This window comes from Daphnia magna, linkage group LG6 (assembly GCF_020631705.1).
Source record: "Daphnia magna isolate NIES linkage group LG6, ASM2063170v1.1, whole genome shotgun sequence".
Lineage (NCBI taxonomy): Eukaryota > Metazoa > Arthropoda > Branchiopoda > Diplostraca > Daphniidae > Daphnia > Daphnia magna.
The window spans coordinates 3843558-3861669 of NC_059187.1; the positions used below are offsets into that span (position 1 = coordinate 3843558).

Sequence of the window (18112 nt, forward strand, 5' to 3'; positions counted from 1 at the left end):
TAATTTTTCCTTTATTATTCAAATTGACATCAAAAAGTTACTACCTTGCGAATAGGACCCTGCTGTTAAGGAGTTAGCTACGATGACGAAAACGCGTCGTCACAGAAAAGGGTAAATGCCAAAAAGCTGTTCCTTTAGTTAGAGGAATGCCTTAACATCTTTACATCTTTTGAACGACTGGAGGCTGAGGATGCCTGGTAAAATTTTTTCTTTATATCTTTTCGTGAGTTCTAATTTTTCATAACCTTAGGTATAGACCTAATGTAAGAAGCAATTAAGAGACACCAAGAAATTCAATGTGTGGTCGCCATCCGAAGCCATCCATTTGAAGCGTTTCCGAACGAAAATTAATCCTTTATCCTCATCACAAGCATAGTCCGCGAAATGTACGAATGTGCAATGGGAAAAACAGGTTATGGACATCCTATATACCCTTTTTGCCATTTGTTAATTTAGTGTTTCTTTACTCGTAGTTAAACCTTTTTTTTTTTTTTTAACTTAAATTAACAGCTTTGGACGCTGCGTAACGGTACTGACAGATGGCATTTCATAGAATGACATCTATCTCCACAAGAGGCGCTGAAAACTGTTAAACCATGCTTCCGTGAATAGCGCGGTACGTACTAGTATATCAATTGGATCGGGTGTTTTGCATGAGGTTTAGCACTTTCAGTTGCACGATGTCGAGAGTTCCCCAGAATGAGAGGTAATACTATTGAATTACCTATTGAAAATACAAATTGATAGAAACACTTTTTTATATTGATCCATGTTTAGTTTCCTTTATATAGGTTAATAATCATACTGAATCAAAAGAGGCATCAAGTTAAACGAAATTTTAAAATGAAAACAGTTGGAAGCGCATGTGGAAATTTCGAAGAACGCTAACCTTTAGTCGATGATTCATCTCGAAGATAAAATAAGTTATTTTTATAAATTGAAGTGTATATCTGGGCTCCCTTCTTTTCTGTGGCCCCGTTTCCCCTTGACTTATGATAAGCCCGTAGGGGGTCATGCCCCTACTGTGATCAGCAGCAAAGGTTGTGAGTGCGCTGTCCGGAAAGGGGACGTGGGGGTCCTCAAGTTCTATGATATCATTGGAGGGCGAAGAGGCTACCCACAAATCCGAATTAACGGTTAATCGCTCACGTAAAAACTTGTCCGATACCTTCCATCCTCTTCCGGCTTCTCTTAGCCACGCCCCGGGTAATCTCCCCGGGGATTCAAATTCAATTCAGGCAGTGTCTGGCAAGCGGAGACACTGCTTTAAACTACTTACTGCTACTTAAACAATACAAATACTTAAAAATATTAATTTTGCGTTTCTTCATTTCATGCAGGAACTTCATTTAAATTTCGTTGCAGATTTTAGTTCTAATTTCATTTACTTACTCCAGATGTATGAATATACATTGCCTTTTTTGAAATTTTCTAGCTAAGTATTCATTCTCTTACCATGTGCTGCTTGGGGATCGAACCCACTACCTTTAGCTTAATACAGTCAATGCTCTACCACTGAGCTACAACTGATATTATCTTAAATCTACTGCTCTTACACATTGCTGTACGTAGGTAAAGTTGTAGTCTACCTAAAAAGCATTTGATTATTTTATCGCTGTTATATTCTCTGTCTTCGCATTCATACATTCAAAAAGTCGGGCGATTTTCGATTTATTATAATCGATTTCCATGAGATTTAAAATTCTTCCAAGTATTTTTCGTTTAAATGAACCAAAAGAAAATGCTTGCTGGAGAAAGCAGACGATAACCAAACCGATGATTTATTTGTTCATTTTATTTCTCTCGATTTATTTTTCTCTTGTAAAATATTTGAGATGTGTATATCGTCGATGTCGTCCATTGCGGTGGAGGGAGAGAGGAGAGACGGACACGGTGGTACACAGAAGGGTGTCATTTCTTCAACAATCAGGGACAAACATGAGAACAACGTCTCGGCCATCCAACAGAATTACGAAAAGCCAACAAAAGAAGATAAACATGGGAGTTTATTTTATCTTTGTTTTTCGTTACTTTTTCTTGAAAGGGTTGATGACGTTATCCGCGACTGACGATTATAAAGGTTGAGGGGTTAACTGACCATACATACAAAAAACGCAAAACGAGACGCAGCTGAACGTCTTCTCATTCCAATAATTGTCCATCTGCTTCTCCTGATCAAAATTTTCTATTATCGAAAAAATAGAAATCATAATAAATGTGACAGAATTCTGAGAGGGAGGCGATAGGTTGCGTCAGAAAGGACAGATACAAGAGAGAACCGTAGAATTGCACTCGGAAGATAACAATATCCTTCTTCTTCGTCTTCTTTTTGTCTTCTATCAGGGGCTACAATTGACTTTTAATTCGAAGAATGGATAATAAATGTTCGGGTGAGGACGGGGGAGAGGGGGTGAGAGAGAGAAGAGGAGAGAGTTAAGGATTGTGGTGGTGTACAAAGAGAGCGAGCAAGTCAATCTACTAATCGAACCGTGCAATCCAGTTACCTATTTGTAGCCTGCTTTTCCTCTTTTTTTTTGTGTGTTTTTTTGTTTTCACCATTATAGAGTGCAACAGACCACGCACCAACGTTAATAAAAAAAAAGAAATAATATTAATAATAATAAAAAAAAAAAAAGGAAAACAAAAAAATTAGCCATTTCAGTGAGATATATATTGCCCTGGGAGCTTCCATCAACACTTGAAACCCTAACCCCCTTTCCCTCCCCTCCCGCAAAAGGAGATTTTCAAAATAAAAGACATTCTAGTGACAAAAAGGGAGGGAAAAAAAAGGACTTAAACCTCGACAACGGCGTATCACATAAGGTACCAATTCCATTCTGTCTCCTGTCAAGACAGATGAGTGCTACGCAGTCACCCATCTTTCGTACTCAAGTTCCGTACATCTTCAAATTTGCTCATTAACAAAGCCAAACAAAAAAAAAAGAAAGAAAAAAGGGGGAACAAATGACGATGAACTTCAAGATACGTCTTGACGTTTTAAATACCGTCACGCAGTCTGGAATGTCGGGACGACATTCAAAGAATAATTTAAATTCAGTGGGCGATGGCGGCATCATCGCATCTTTCGTTTTCTCCAAGACCCGTGCGACACCGATCTCAAACTCTTAAGTAGGAGAGTGAACGCGCACATTACTTCTTTTCAACTTAGAGAAAATAAATTAAAAATGACATCAGACAACGACGGCTCAAAGATGTGGGAAAAAAATCAAGATAAAAGAGGCGGCATATCAATTAATTTGCAAATGCATCCCGAAACGGAATGAAATTCCTCGTTATGGGCTAACTTAACCGTTTGTGTTATTGTTGTTTCCTTCTCTTCTGAATATGACCTAGCGATTGCTGGATGGATGATATTTAAAGTGAAGGAATTCCATTACGATGGCCTTTTTCGTTCACTTTTCAAATTATGACAAGAAAATAATAATAAATAAAAGTTTAAATTTGATTTGGTTTGAAAACCGAGAAAAAAAAAAAAAAAAAGGGGAACGATGGTGGAGGGAGCTGTTGCTTGTTTTCTCACCAAATGGATATGATTTTTACTGCTCGGGCATGATTCAATGACAGGAAGATGGAATACACGCAGCCAACGAATAGGAAGAAAGATGGACTATAAAAAAAAAAAAAAAAAAGGTAATTGGGAGGGAAGTTTTGGGAAAAGGACATGATTATTTACGTGTTTCATGAGTGTATATGTTCGTGTGAGGGGAAGAAGTGTTTGATGATGGTGAAGTGGTCGAGCGGTTGATCAAAGTGAGCGACGAAATGCCAATCAAATCGAAAGAGTGTCATGAAGGAACAACGACCTGTCGAGGTTTTTCTGCATCAGGCTCGTCATCATCATCCTCATCATCATCGTCGTCATCTTCATCGTCATCATCGTCTTCGTCGTCATCCTCCTAATCATAAAACGATCGACAAATTAAGTCATTAATCAGGAAAGTGAAAGCAATTAAAAAAATTATAAAATATATAGACAAAGAAGTACTGTACCTCTTCGTCCAAATCACCAACTTCTTCGGTCGGTTGGTGGACGAAGGACAGACATTGACGACGTTCGGCTTGCAACTGTTGCTGATGGCCGTCAAGCGGTACACCCGTCAGCCACGGATGGAGCAGGCATTCGGCTGCCGTGGCTCGCTGGTTGGGATCAAACGCCAACATGGGATGAAGAAATTCGGCAAAATCGCGCGCTTGTTGGACATCCCATTCATATTTCTCCGTTAGCACCTCAAACAGACCCCAAGGCTTCAGTTTTGTGATGTGTCTCAGCTCTCCTGTTTCAGGGGGGGAAATAAAGTAAAAATAACTTCCAAGATTCCTATCTCGATAAGGGCCATAAAAATATCAATTACCCTTTTTATTAAAAAAGACGCGAGAATATTTTCCCGAAGCCGCAATGTGTTTTGGAATATCGCCCAACAATTCGATAATATGAGCCAAATGGTCCTCGTCTCTCGAATAATCCTCACCAGAATGAGGCTCGAACAGATAGTCACCGGTGGCGAGCTCGAAGGCCTTTATGTTAACCACGAAAGAAGTCACTTTTGAAACGAACATAGAAGACGGCAAAATGAAACATGCGACATACCATGCAAGCCGTGCTCCAGATATCGGCCGGAGTTCCGTACCCAGCACCGAGCAGAACTTCCAGACAGCGATATTGCCTCGTCTGAATGTCTTCGGTAAAGTGATGATGCTATTCAACGGAGAAAATTGCACATGATTAATTAAATGCAAGCAAGTGCCCGTTAAGGGGACTGACTTACCACCCAACAAGCGTTGCCCAAATCCGCAATTTTCACCAACATATCGGGCCAGACTTCGCGGACAGGATCTGGTCTTTTATCCAACAATGATCGCTGATCTGGAACAGAAGACGTGCGGCGCATACTGCTCTCACCTTGTGGAGGAGAAATCCAAAACGGTTACAGTTTTTAAAATCGCAAACAAAATGATATCGCGTACTACCGGTCGAGTTCTCGTTGCCATTAGGATTATCTTGTGGATTGAGAAAGCCCTCCGGTGCAGAGGCGGACGAAGCTGGATGAACTTGGGCCTCAGTCATTTCTGCGAAACTCTTGCGGTGTTCCACATCTAAGAGAGAAAAGAGAGAGAGAGAAAAACAACACACGATGAAATCATCTCCAAAGTGCACGGAATAAAATGCAATTCGCTTTTTTACTGTTTGTTCCACCGTTCCTGAGAGTGGGATTTGCCGCGCATGCTTCATCTGCAGCCTGGAAGCTCGTTCCGTTCTTTTCCTTTTCATCTTTACATCCTGCAATTATTGCGCAATCCACCCACGGATCATATCAATGACGATGACAGCAAAAAAAAACCAAAAAAAAGAAATTAAATAAAAAAATTAGAATAATAATAAATATTGTTAAGTATTTCCGTCAACAAGTCGATTGCAGCCTCTTTCATTGCTTTAGGGAGTTGACACGAGGAAACTCGGCAGAGAGATATAGTGATAATGCGACAAATATGAATTGCAAATGAAATGTAAATATTCTAGAGATGGTGCGCCCCTCTTTTAAGAGTGGCTCTGTTCCGCGATGCGCACAAACGCGGAATCACGCGACGCACAAAGACCTCGAAGAGATCGATGTGTGTCGCGTGCAGCCGCTGATGCGTTTCGGCTATAAAGGCGGATCAGGCCATTTTTCTCCTGAATTTGTACCGTCAATAATAAATTTCCAACCTCAACTTTTCTTTTCTCTCAACAACTCATTCGTTTCTAGACAAAGACAATGAATATGTGAGTAACACCAGGACTAGAAACGACAGCTGCCGCCATCGCACATTCTCCAGTTTCATTGTGCCAATGCTAATGATAGCCATAACTCACTCGCATTTCATTACTAGTCATCGCCTCGCCTCACAATTCCGGCACTTGCCCATTATCGTCGTGCACAGACAAGATGGAAAGTTATTTGAATCGACAAAGGAGTTCACGAGTACCGTTGATCTGGAGATTCTCTTCCAGCTCCTCAAGTTGTTGAAGCTGTTTTTCCAGCAATTCCGCCTTCTTTTTGGCTTTTTTCTTCATCTTTTTCTTCTTGCTTTTCGACATGTTGGTCGTGCTGGGAGACTGAAGTTCTTTCGGCGCTGTGCTCACTGCAATAGAAAGAAGCGACACGGAATTAAAAGACGGCAAGGAACAGCAATGGGACAATGAAATCCCCCACATCCTCTTCGCTTCCTTTCTGTCTCTCCAACAGGCGTCTGCTCTCGACTTGGAGAGGAACAAAAGAAATCAAAGGCTTAAGACGAGAGAGAGAGAGACAAAGAACGAATATAACGAGAACAAGAAAGTCAGCGACATAATGAACCATTCGACATCTCAGCCAAATGAGATCGGCACGTTTCGTTTGCAAGACGACAAGAGAATTAAATAAGAAAGAAGAACAAACTTGTACGTTTCATTCCAAAGTATGATAATAACAACAGATAGTAATACCTAAAGATCCGGGAAGTTTCATGCCCATCTTATGCCATTGGGTGGCATCAGCTGCCAACTTCCGGATGAATGGCTCATCGACGCAAATCAATATATTTTCAGGCTTGATGTCTGTGTGAATGATGCGACACTTGGTATGCAAATAATCTAAACCTTCAAGGACCTAAACATGCGGGGAGGAAGGAAAAAAAAAAACAAGAATAAAAACGGTAAATCGTTCCGACTCTCAATATCATTTTATTGCTCAAACCAAACCTGGCGGATGATGGTCTTGACGTTGAGCAGAGGAATGCCTTGGTATTGACTCCGTATTATGAGCTTCAGGAGGTTGTGGCCGAGCACTTCGAAGACCATACAGACGTGCGTGCCATTAATGCCGCTGATCTTAAAATCGTCGAGTAGTTGAACCGTTTTCTCCCGTTTGCGGTCCGTTTCATCGCTCTCTCGAACGCAACGAAGCAACTTGATCTCGTCCAGAGCTGTTTCCGTGTAATGCGACGCGCTCTTGACCACCTTGAGTGCTACAAACCGTTTCGCCCTGCACAAAACAATAAAAAAACAAGGAAGAGTTCACGCCGTGAAAATTATGAGGAGTTTGCGCAGACATTGTCTGTACAAGAAAAACAAAATGAAACTTAAAAAAGACTGATCGTAAAATAAGAACTGACACTAAATCCCAGCAGAGCCAGACAGTGGAGAAATGGCCCCAGCCCAACTTGCGCACGACATGGTATCGATTATGGAAGAGATCGCCGATCTTCACTGGATGGTAACCACCTGGAAAAGAAACGAAAGGGGGTAAAAAAACTAAGTAACGACAACGACAACACAGACGAGGAGAGTTGAAAACGGATCGAATGGGGCATTCGCAGTAGGAGAACAAAAACAAAACAAAAATCAATGGGGATAGCATCGGTAAAACTTGGGAGGTGGATCAGGTAGGATCATCGAAACAAACAGAAAGGATATATGGGTGATGGGGGGCTTTGGAAGGGGAAAGAAAAGTCAATGATACTGATCGATAATGTTCTACCAACTAACCAGCTGGGCACACTGTACGATGCTAAGCATTGAGAAGCTGAATAAAGCTTTCTAGTCTTTACTTGCTTTTTTTTTGTGTGTTGAAATCTCTCTTTCTACTGTACCTTTGGTGTAATCCCTAGGATCTTCTTGTTCGTCATCATCAGAGCCCAGGATCTCCTCATCTTCATCAAGCGTTTCAGAAATGGATCCTTTGACATCGTGCCTACAACGAAAGAAACAAAATAAATAAATCAAGAGTATCGCAAGAGAAATCATGCAAACCCTTGGTGACCCAATATCAACTTTGCGGTTTGACGCTCAGCCCAACGAGATAAGGGCGTCACGGGAGAGAGATCGTTTAATCACATATCAGACGGTCACCTCATCAGCTTTTCGTGATTGGCCGTACAGTCAGCAAAACGAAAAGGATACGCTTATCGATTCGGCGATTCGACAAACTCGCTAACAGGGTTCCCGCTTTGTAGAAAATTGAACAGTATTCCATTTTCTAGAATCACGTGCGTCGCCGTTCTGTAATCTGCTGTACATTGAGTTGCTATGGCGAACAGTATGCGAAGGTCGTTGCTGTATGGCAAAAAGAAATTCGGAAAAGATACTGAAAACTAGCAAAAATCGGGATTTTCAAAGACTTTATCTAAAAATTTTAAGAGTTCATTATCGGTGGGAGCCAGTGCATCTAATTTGATAAAAAATTAGTATATAAAAAATTAACTACTTCATTTTAAAATACTCGGCCTTACAAATACATTTTCTCTCAAAAACGTCAAATACCAAACCAAATATAAAATACTCAATCGGGGGGCCACTTCGTCAGACACATACGATAATACACTGGTGGGGACCGTGGCTGAGGTTCTGCGCATTACTCGATAATTCTATTAGCCTTATTTTCGTCTCTTCCATGCTGCATTCTACTCGCCTATGTCCGCCTCTTTAAACAATTTTCGTGAATCGATAACCTGAATGTACGCTTTCTTTACCTTCCACATCAACTTGCTGCCCGTGGTCGGTACTTGCACGGCGAACAAAGCGCAATGGCAGCTATCGCTCCAGCAACCTCAGGTGAGATTGTCGTCAACAAAAACGGGACCTTACACAATCGAGCAAACAACCAGCACTTCACGGCGTCAACAACATAAAATCTACAGAGGACGTTGTCAACTAAAAGCGTTGCACAAATCGATACAAATAGCAGTGTGTGCGCAAAAAAACATCTAAACATGTAGATATTTCTTCGTGTGTGTCGTGTGTGTGTTGCGTTTGACGGGAAAAATAGGCGTTCCTTTGACGCATCATCGCTCTACCATCAGGACGTGTGTACACCCACCCCACTCAGAGAAAAGCCAGCACAACATGCCGACTCGAACGATGGCCTACGGATCGATTCGTTTGGAATTCTAAATGGAGCGATGGGACGGGCCGACGGAAGGGACAACTCACCCGCTGCTGGCAGTGTCGAATTCCACTGAACAATCAGACACTGCGTCGTCAAATGAAAACGACATGGATGACGGGGCCGTTGCGAACGATGGGCCGCTCGAAATCGATTGAAATTCAAATTCATTTTCTTCTCCGTCGCTCGCGTTACTTCCGTCAGGCCGACCGATATAACAGGCAGTCAACGGCGAACAGATCAAAAGCGTATGGTGGAGCGGAGGTTCTTGCCCGGTTACGGCCAATGATTCGCCAGAACAAGACGAGGACCAACCATCGGAAGAGAGCGAAGTCGCATCGTAGAGTTGCATCGACACGTTGTCTCCGCCTTCTTCTTCCAATTCTTCCTGATACGTGACGGCGCAAAGTGCCGCTTTACGAGCGGGCAAACTCACGGGTCCAATGAATAGTCGATCGTAATCGTTTTCGACGACCATGGCGTCAAAAGAATCCGAATCATCGGCGAAATAATCGATCCAGTCTCCGTCGTCGCGCCATCGTCGGCGATAGAGTCGCAAGCCACCGCTGGTGGCCATCCGGCCATGACGGCCGTCCGTCGGTAAACTACGATGCCACCCCATCAGATTACGAATCATGAAGTAAGCGAAAATCATTGTCAACATGGCGGCCACAAGCGGACGGGCAGCCACAATCACCGAATCTGGCTTCTCGATTTTGGCCGGCCTTTCAACTTGTCCTCCTTCTCCGCCTCCTTCGTCGAGTAACCAAATGAGTTTCACGCTACCAGACCGACTTGTCCACCAACACTCGCGCTGGCTCTGACTGATCGGCCAACGATCCACTGGCGTAAAAGAGGCCAACGATTCCGTCCGCTCTGACAGCAGCCAAGGCGGAAGTGGATCCGTCTCGGCCATACTCGTATCATTAAAAGCGTCGATGGGACAGGTGCACATTGACGCCGCCGTATCGTCTCTCATCGTCCACGAAACTCAATCGCACGCACGCACACGAAAATGACTAACGCCTCACAATTCCGAGCCACTCCATTCGTGTTTTGTTTTCTTTTGGCGACAGTCGTATTCCAAAAATAAATGACAATACAAAAAAAAAAATTTGATTAGAGAAACGGGGCTGGAGGAGGTCAGAGAAGGCGGAGTTGTAAGACGACGGACAGCGTTGTGAATTCACGGAGGGAAAACGGAAGACTAGCGCTGCAATGCCAGCAGCATCGCCACGATCGCTCTCCTACTGTTTTGGACGCTCGTGCGTTTCGCTTGAAGGAGAGAGTAGGGGGGGAGCAAATGGGAAGCTTGCAATGAATGTAGGCCGCCTCATTCTAAAGGCTAGCCCCCAACGTTCCAAAATAAACGCAAAGGGACAGCGCAAAAAAAGATCTCAAGGACAAGGCGGTGGCTATTTCCGAATTGGCCCGGCTTGGCAGCGGCCGAGCACCCTTTTTGCGTCTCGTCTGCTCGCATGGCGTATCAATCAATCCAGCCAACTTCTCTACCCCACCACCCCATTCAGCCCCAACAACTCCTCAAGACACACTTGTATCGATTTGGCCATCCAAATCGATTACACAAATCCAACACCGTTTTGTCAATCTTTCCGATTCGATTCATTCTTTCGACTCTGTTTTGAGACAGGACTAATCGATTGCAAACAACATACGCAGCTGGGGCCTATTTTTCCTAAAAAAAAAAAAAAAAATCTATCCTTAATTTGCCACTCGCTGATGATCGCTTTTTTTGTGCGTGTGTGTGGAAGGGGTTACGGAGGGCGTGTATAGTTTGGCTTGGTATCATCGTCTCTCATCTATAAGCAGCACACTACGATGACGCACGACAAATAATTTATGAATATTGGCCCAAAAGCACAAATAGATATGAGACAACAAAGAAAAAGAAATAACACCCCAGAGATGTAGCATATCCGGCCGGAATTCGGATGCTATAAACAAAGAAAAAAACAAAAACAAACAAACAATAAACAGCACGCATAGAAGGCTAGTGGAACAACGAGAAGAATCCCGGAATGGGTCTAGGGAGCTTTCCGGTTCATCAACATGTAGAAAAGCAAAGCCAAGACTGACGGCAGAGTATTAGGAAAGAAAAATACAAAAAAATTAGGCAAACCTTTCCCATTTTTCCCTAGAAACAAACAAGATAACGACAAATGAAGAAAAAAAGATGAATAAAGAAACAAAGAAAAAAAAAATGCTCGACATTATTACTCAATTCCACTCGTTCACCCATGGAAAAAAAGAGGATGAACGAAGACGCAAACATTGAAAGCAAAAAAAGGTGTATCAGAGAGCCTAAGGCGGAGGGGCAAAGAGGAGCGACGACGTGCTTCTCGCATGAGATTAGTCACGTTGACGAGCCACTCTATCGAGCTGAATAGAGAGACATTCGCTTCTTAATGAGGAACTCGCTTATCGTTTTCATAACATCCGACCCAAGAGGTTTGACGCTAGGACCAACATCGCGTTCCACCATGAAACTAACCACTAAGGTACTCCAGTGCGAATGACTGAACGTGGGGTGGAGGCAAAGAAGTTGGCCATCTGTTTTGACAGCACTATTGTCATTTCATCTCCTTCCCGCTTTGAGCCCGTCTCTCTTTCCGTCCAATTTGATCGCGGCTCTGGAGCCGTCCAGGAGACAAAGAAACTCGCGAGAACAAACAGCGAACACAGAGAATAAATAGAAAGAAAAAACAAAACAAAAAATAGAAAAAACCGGGCATGTCTCCTGGTCGCGTAGGGGGTTGATGTTATCGTGCACGCCAAAACATCTAGCAAGGAAACACGATACGTAATCAAAAGTTTCGATACCCTCCTTTCCTGATCCCTTCGCCTTTCAGCAGTACCACGAGCAACCCGGTCTGTCGATCGTACTTCTGGAGCACAAATCCCTACGATATCGAGTTGGCAGGCAAAAATGGATACACAAAAAAAGAAAGAAAAATTACGAGAAACACGAACTCGAGCTCTACGTTCGATACTTTCCTCCCGAAAGAACAACAAGAAAATAATCAATCTTTAGAAAACATGTTGGCGCAGGGTGAGGTCCACCGATAGGTCAACACGCACAAAAATTGGCCAACAACGACGGAAGAGCCTTTTGCAATCTCGCATCTTGGCTTTTCAAGTGCGAGGCCATGGTTAACAAATACAACTCACCGCCGACGAGGATGAGCACGTTGTTCATACTCGTCCATCACACCCAATTATCAGCATCCATTAATAAGACCCTATTAGGCGGGACAGGCCAATGCTGCAACTATTCTAGCTGATGCATTATCCATCGATCTCGTCTCGTTTTCGCAGTCTTACTATGCAGCTGTCGTTACACACGTCCGCGTCCACGTCGAGCGGAAAGAGCGCAAGAAAGACATCAAAGAAACTAATGACAAACGACATCCCAACTCTCCTCATTGAACTTTTATCACGAAAGGGAGGCCGGAAAGGCATATCACACACGCACACAAGCAAGTCTTATTTCAATCATTCAAAAGGTTGCTAGAAAATTTTGTTTTTTTGCTAGTTGGAAACCGAAAGAGAAAGAAACTTGACACAGACGCAACCCCTTTTCCGCTCTGAGCCACGTCTTTGTGCCCGTCGGTCGATTCAGGTCTATCTCGTCCCCCTCCCCCCCCAGCGAGATTGAGGCAACAAAAAATAAAGATGATGTCCTCTCCTTCAATTTCTTAGTCTACCCAAACCTTAACATGCCATGCAGATTAGATCGATTGCCTCTGCTACATATTCTCAAAGAGTTTTTTTCTTTTTTTCGATTTTATGTGTGTGTGTGTTCAATTTCCTTTGAACATTGGAGGGGGAAAAGAAAAAGGAATCGGAGGCAATCATTGAAATTACCTGGCCGCCAAGATGGTGCTATTGCGGACAGGCTGACGAGAGCGCGACGGACGTTGCATGTCCAATCGGTAATGCGAAAATTCACCAAACGGCCCGCAAAAGGAACCGCCTTCGTCACCGACGTCGTGATGGAAACGGTGGCGACGCATAGCCAATGTTGTTGTTGTAGCAATGCTAGAAGTGGTGGCCGCGGTGGCGGTATCGAACGTCGGATCAAGTCCGCTTGGCGGGAGAGACAACGAAGCCTGTCTGTATTGAGAGGCGAGTGGCGGGGCACGAAAGGCCGAACCGGTCGAAGGAATCATTAACGATGGATTCTCGTGAGTGGCCGGCCACAAATAAGGACGAGGTGGGATTATTCCAGCTGTCCCGACCGCTTGACTGGATACAATCGATAAAGGTAAGGCGGTGTGGTGTGATGGGTTAGAGAAAGGCACAGGGGCTGCGGTTGGGACGTAGGCAGGTGGATCGGTCGTGGACAAGGATGGATGCAAAAGAGGCAAAGGACTAGGGGTCGTGTTGATGCTACTTCCGCCACTGACACTCCCGTTGAACGAGGACGCATCCGTTCGGTACTTTGGAGAGCGTGGCGACAACGCGCAAGGACGGACCAACGCAGGACAAGACGTGGTGCTGGACTGACGGTTCAGAGTACGACGATTCTGCGTTTCGAAATACAAAAGACTGGGATCGCTCCCGGCCGTCCCCTGTTGCGGTTGCGGCTGATAAAGTAGAGCGGCCTCTTCCAGTTCGGCCTCGGCGCCGGAAGAGTAGTCGAAGGAAAAGGGTCGGCACAGTTGCGAGCTCCTTGCTCTCTGACTAGTCGGCAGGTAGGCGGACGGCTGGAGTCCAGCAGCGACATCGGCATCGCTAACACAGGGCACGTCGCACGACAACGGTCGTGGCAAAAGGCGGCGTGATTGGTTGATAACTTTGGTCGCAGCGGATACGGGTGGCACCGGCAACTTCCTCGACAACGAAAGTTTCGGCGAATCGCGAACGCTTGCACCGCTGGTTCCGATAGAGGCCGATCCTGACGAGGGACGAATGAGCGCATCCATCTCATCCATGGCATCTGCAACGCTCGCCATCATCAAATCGCTTTGACTCATGTGATGCCCCGGCGATGACAATTTGCTGTGGTGATCGGCGGGATGAGCTCGTCGCGGCACGGGCAGCTTACGGCCAGCCACTCCGATAAGACCCGATGGATGGAGAACGGTCGAAGATACGACAGGTGCTGACGGCGAACTCGTCAGTGACAAATGCAATACGCTCAAGTCGCAAATATCAAAACTACCGCCATAAGTCTGCGTCAGTCTGAGTAAGGACGTTGCTTGCGCCAAGGCCGGAGACGGCAGATGACGACGGGGACGATGCATGTCGGCCGGAGAGGACGATGTCGACGAAGCGCCGAACCGATCGGACGGTGGCATAGCGGAAAACTCATCCATATCGATGGATCAACAAAAACAAAAATGGTTTCACGGTAACCGAAAGAAAGAAAATCAATCACCCAAAATACGCATCTGAGCGGACCAGAGTGCCACAACTGCACTCGAAAACACACACGACTGACGAACGGCTACCTCGGAACGCGACTGAGAGCAACCGCTCCTTCCCGACTTTACGCTCTTGCACGGATGGTAGCCAAACCCCTTGAGGGTGGGGCAGGGGTGCGCTCTGACCTGACGCGCTCCTTCCCTCCGTCTCTCTCTCTCTCTAACGCCCGTTACTCCAGCACACCTTACTCCAGCGGGATCGACTACAGGCCGAGCACACAGCAAGGTAGCAAATCAATAACGAAGGACCAACAGTAATAACGTAGCAACGGCCAATGTCAGTCGAGGGAATAGTGGGGGAGGGGGTTGTCCAGTAGCCAACGAGGGAAGAAAACTCAAAGTTTTTTTAACAAAACAAATATTGAAAAAAGGCGTGAAGGGAAAAAAAAGAATCAAAAGGTTTGTTTAAATGAACTCTGCATCGCCGTATTTATTTTTATTTTTGTGATCCACTTGAATGAACATCGTCACTCGGGTAAAGAGGATTTCCGCTCAAAGATATTTCGACCCGGAAAATTGAAGTGAAAACTTTTGTGGATTTGCAACAATCGCTACACGTTTCTTTCTTTTCTCTTTCGCTACGCTGCCATGTCGTGTGAGTGTGTGTATGTGTGTGGGAACTAACGCTGGTAGAAAAACTTTTTCCTTGATCCGGGACAATCAATACCACACATACGGAGGGTGTAGACGTTGCGAGTTGGGCGGGTCTCATGATGGTAGACCCCTCTTAATCTCGATATGTACGTGCTACGTGGACGATGATGCCGTCGAAAAATCTCTACAAAGTCTTGCCGTCTTTGTCTCTTTTTTTGTTTTTATCTCTGCGCTATGACAGCCGCATCGTTATTATTGTAGTTGCCTAGACGACCAAACGTAACACAATGAAAACTTACTTGGCGTCGCACTCGTCAGTGACGATTTCTTCAACGACGACGATAAACGACGATGAGGTGACGAATTGGCGATTGCGTTCTTTGCGAATGGAATGACGAAACTCTCCACCAATATTACCATCTCTCTCGATGGCGTAGATGAGGATCGCGCAGGTGGCGACTGGTACCAAAAGAGCCCAAACGGTGCCGGGTACCCACGAAAGGATCCACTGATCCATTAAAGGGCAACGCTCACGATTCCAAACACAGAGAAACCGAAATAATGTGTTCCTACGAAGTACACAATTCCAAAGCTACACCATCCATCTGAGATAGATGGAATGCACTCCGCCACAGTCAATGTTCCCCTACGGTGTGAGATACCATGTGCCGGTCACGTGAACCTAAGCATTCACACACACACACACACACACACACACGATATACTTTAGAGAAGGAAAAAAAACACAAAAGCTCCAGGCTGCTTTTCTTTTTCCCTAGCCCCCTTCGGCAATCTGAACCCCACGGACTTTCAAGGATCAAGAAAATAATCAACCGCCCCTCCTTTAAGCTGTTAGCTAAATGGAGAAACTAGTTAAAAGTTAAACTGTTGTGAAGAAATTGGGATTCTGAAGTGTTATCACTCCCGTTGTCGAAACCAGAGCTAGGTAATGCAACTGCTGATGCTAAGGTCGTTGAGCAACCGTCAAGTCATGTCGCCAGATCAACGTCAAAGATGAGTTTGCATTGGAACATGTCTACCTTGTTTAGGCGCGAATTGGGGCTCCAACGCATATCGATTTCACATCGACCACTACAGAGATGACCAAGGTCAAACGTACTTGGAGCAAATTCTATCACAGAAAAATTAACAGAATATCCATTCCCCCTAAACATCGCGATCAGAATTCTGGAAAAATCAATGGCGAAGCTGAAAAAAATAGATTGTCAAACTGAAGAAGCCACTTGTGAAATGAACCCAACCAATGCAGAACAAAGAAGGAAGTGAGAGTTTGGAGCTCACAACATAAGAACGTTCAAGGTTTGAGACGACAAATCAAACTTCAATTCGAGCACGAGAGGATCTAGAAAGACAAAAATCGTCTGCCACAAACGTCGAAAAAGAAACAACGATAGAAAACTTGCTGCGTGACCCTCTGACGTTGCCCTATTGACACGCATGGAATAAGCGTGACGTATACCCTTCTATTCCAAAGGTTGATTTGATAAAGGGTAGGCACGAGTGGAAAGATCAAGACACAAGTGTCAATTACAACCACCACTAAAACCCACTTTTGGTTAGAGAAGATGGACAACACAAAAGAACCAAATTGTGCTGCAAGAAAGAGCTTAGAGACTGTGCAACTACTTGCAGCAATCCTCAACTTAAACCTTTACTTTCAGAAAAACTGAATAGCTTTTACAATTTGGAGCCCGGACAAATGATTAACCAAACGGAAAAGCATCCTGCCTGTAAATGTGACAGATAAGACTCACCTTGGTGTTGGTTTTGCCGATGGTCGCTTGTCCTTCTTTGTGGAGTCTTCTTCTCTTGTTTCCTTTTCTCTGGGTCGTCCCTTGCCTTTATTAGAGTTTTTATATCTTTTCTTCTTTGCCTGGATAGCTAGCACTGTTTCATCACACAGAAACAGCACGTTGAGGCGTGAGCGAGCCAGGGTAGGGCATGAAATAAAAAATAGGGTAATAAGAATATAGTTGTGAGGTGTAAAACTATAATATTATAAAAAGTACACCGAAAACGGGAGCACTTACCTCTTCGGTTGGTATCACTCTTGATTGAGCTCATGTTTGTTTTAAAAATTTGGAACCCGGACGAGTTTGGGACGCTTACAATGAGCAACAATCGACGGCCATATTCGATGGGGAAACAACTGATAGCTGCGTTGCCAAATGGTATGCTATTTGAATTTGGGTTTTCTGAACTCGCTTTATTATCAATTTATCATGCAGCGGGAAAGCAGACGTGCGATCAGTTTAGGGATCCTCGACGTTTCTTTCGTTTTATTGTAGTTTGGTAGTTCAGAATATATTTGTCTTGACGGTGTCACACAAAAAAAGAAATCTTAATATGGCTTAAAGCAGGATTTAGGGTTATTTCCCGGCCCTCTAAACAGTTGCTACAACTATTTGCAGACAGTTGAGGTCCATGGGAAGAGAAGCCAAAAACAGCAGGAATGTATTTTCATTAATGTACTCTTAGATATTGCTATAAAGTGACAACTGGCAAAGCACTTACAAAAGTCGTATTACTTGACGAAGTTCAAGGAAGAGGAACATAAGTACAAAAGAGTTAGAGGTACTGAACTTGATATATCAAAATGAAAGTACTGAGTACTAAGCATGCCCAGTGCCTTACAGACTGACACTGCGTTTATGGCTTTACTGGAAGTGGTGTTTTACACATTTCTTTCAGATTTGATCTGTACCGAGTAGGACACAAAAAAATAGGGCATTTCATTTGTTTGGGATTTAGAGTTCGAATGATCACCAGTCGTCATCGATAATGTAGAAGCGGGTAGTAAGACGAAACATAAAATGCGACCCCCACACAAACTTTTGTCAAAGGCAGAATACCGTGGAGGAAAGGCCTCACTTACATGGCCTTGTGGGGCTTTCCAGCCTGCCTTCCAACTCGGTAACAATTCCTTATAGAAATCGCCATTCCTCGACCCTTTTTAGGCAGTTCGCCCTATACGCTCACCCACACACAAGTCTCTCAACAGATGTAGAAGAAGCCCTTTCAATTAGTCGTACTATATGTGAAGGGGATTGCCTCAGATACTATAGCCTTTCAGAGTACCGTAGTAGATTTATGGCAGATGGAAAATCCACCGGGGAACGAGGGCAATCC

The 18112-nt window shown here is 44.3% G+C and overlaps 1 protein-coding gene across 5 annotated transcripts; it reads right to left on the minus strand.

The window, feature by feature from the left end:
• Positions 1 to 1777: 1777 nt before the first annotated feature.
• On the minus strand, positions 1778 to 17172 carry LOC116925788 (SRSF protein kinase 3). Of its 5 annotated transcripts, none has more exons than XR_006648508.1 (14): positions 12807 to 14401; positions 7630 to 7730; positions 7153 to 7261; positions 6740 to 7022; positions 6485 to 6647; positions 5986 to 6141; positions 5204 to 5299; positions 4990 to 5115; positions 4788 to 4921; positions 4610 to 4717; positions 4374 to 4536; positions 4012 to 4295; positions 3695 to 3917; positions 1778 to 3628 (listed from the first exon to the last, which is right to left on the minus strand). XR_006648508.1 is itself a non-coding variant. In XM_045175648.1 (14 exons), exons 1-14 carry the CDS (start codon positions 17045 to 17047, stop codon positions 3807 to 3809), a joined length of 2001 nt encoding a protein of 666 aa, XP_045031583.1. In that variant the 5' UTR covers positions 17048 to 17172; the 3' UTR covers positions 1778 to 3806. The 5 variants fall into 5 exon arrangements, 4 of the variants coding, with proteins under 4 accessions (XP_045031583.1, XP_045031582.1, XP_045031580.1 ...); XM_045175648.1 differs by lacking the exon at positions 12807 to 14401 and adding exons at positions 16738 to 16870; positions 17014 to 17172 and having other exon boundaries at positions 1778 to 3917; XM_045175647.1 differs by lacking the exon at positions 12807 to 14401 and adding an exon at positions 15262 to 16674 and having other exon boundaries at positions 1778 to 3917.
• Between the last annotated feature and the right edge of the window lie 940 nt (positions 17173 to 18112).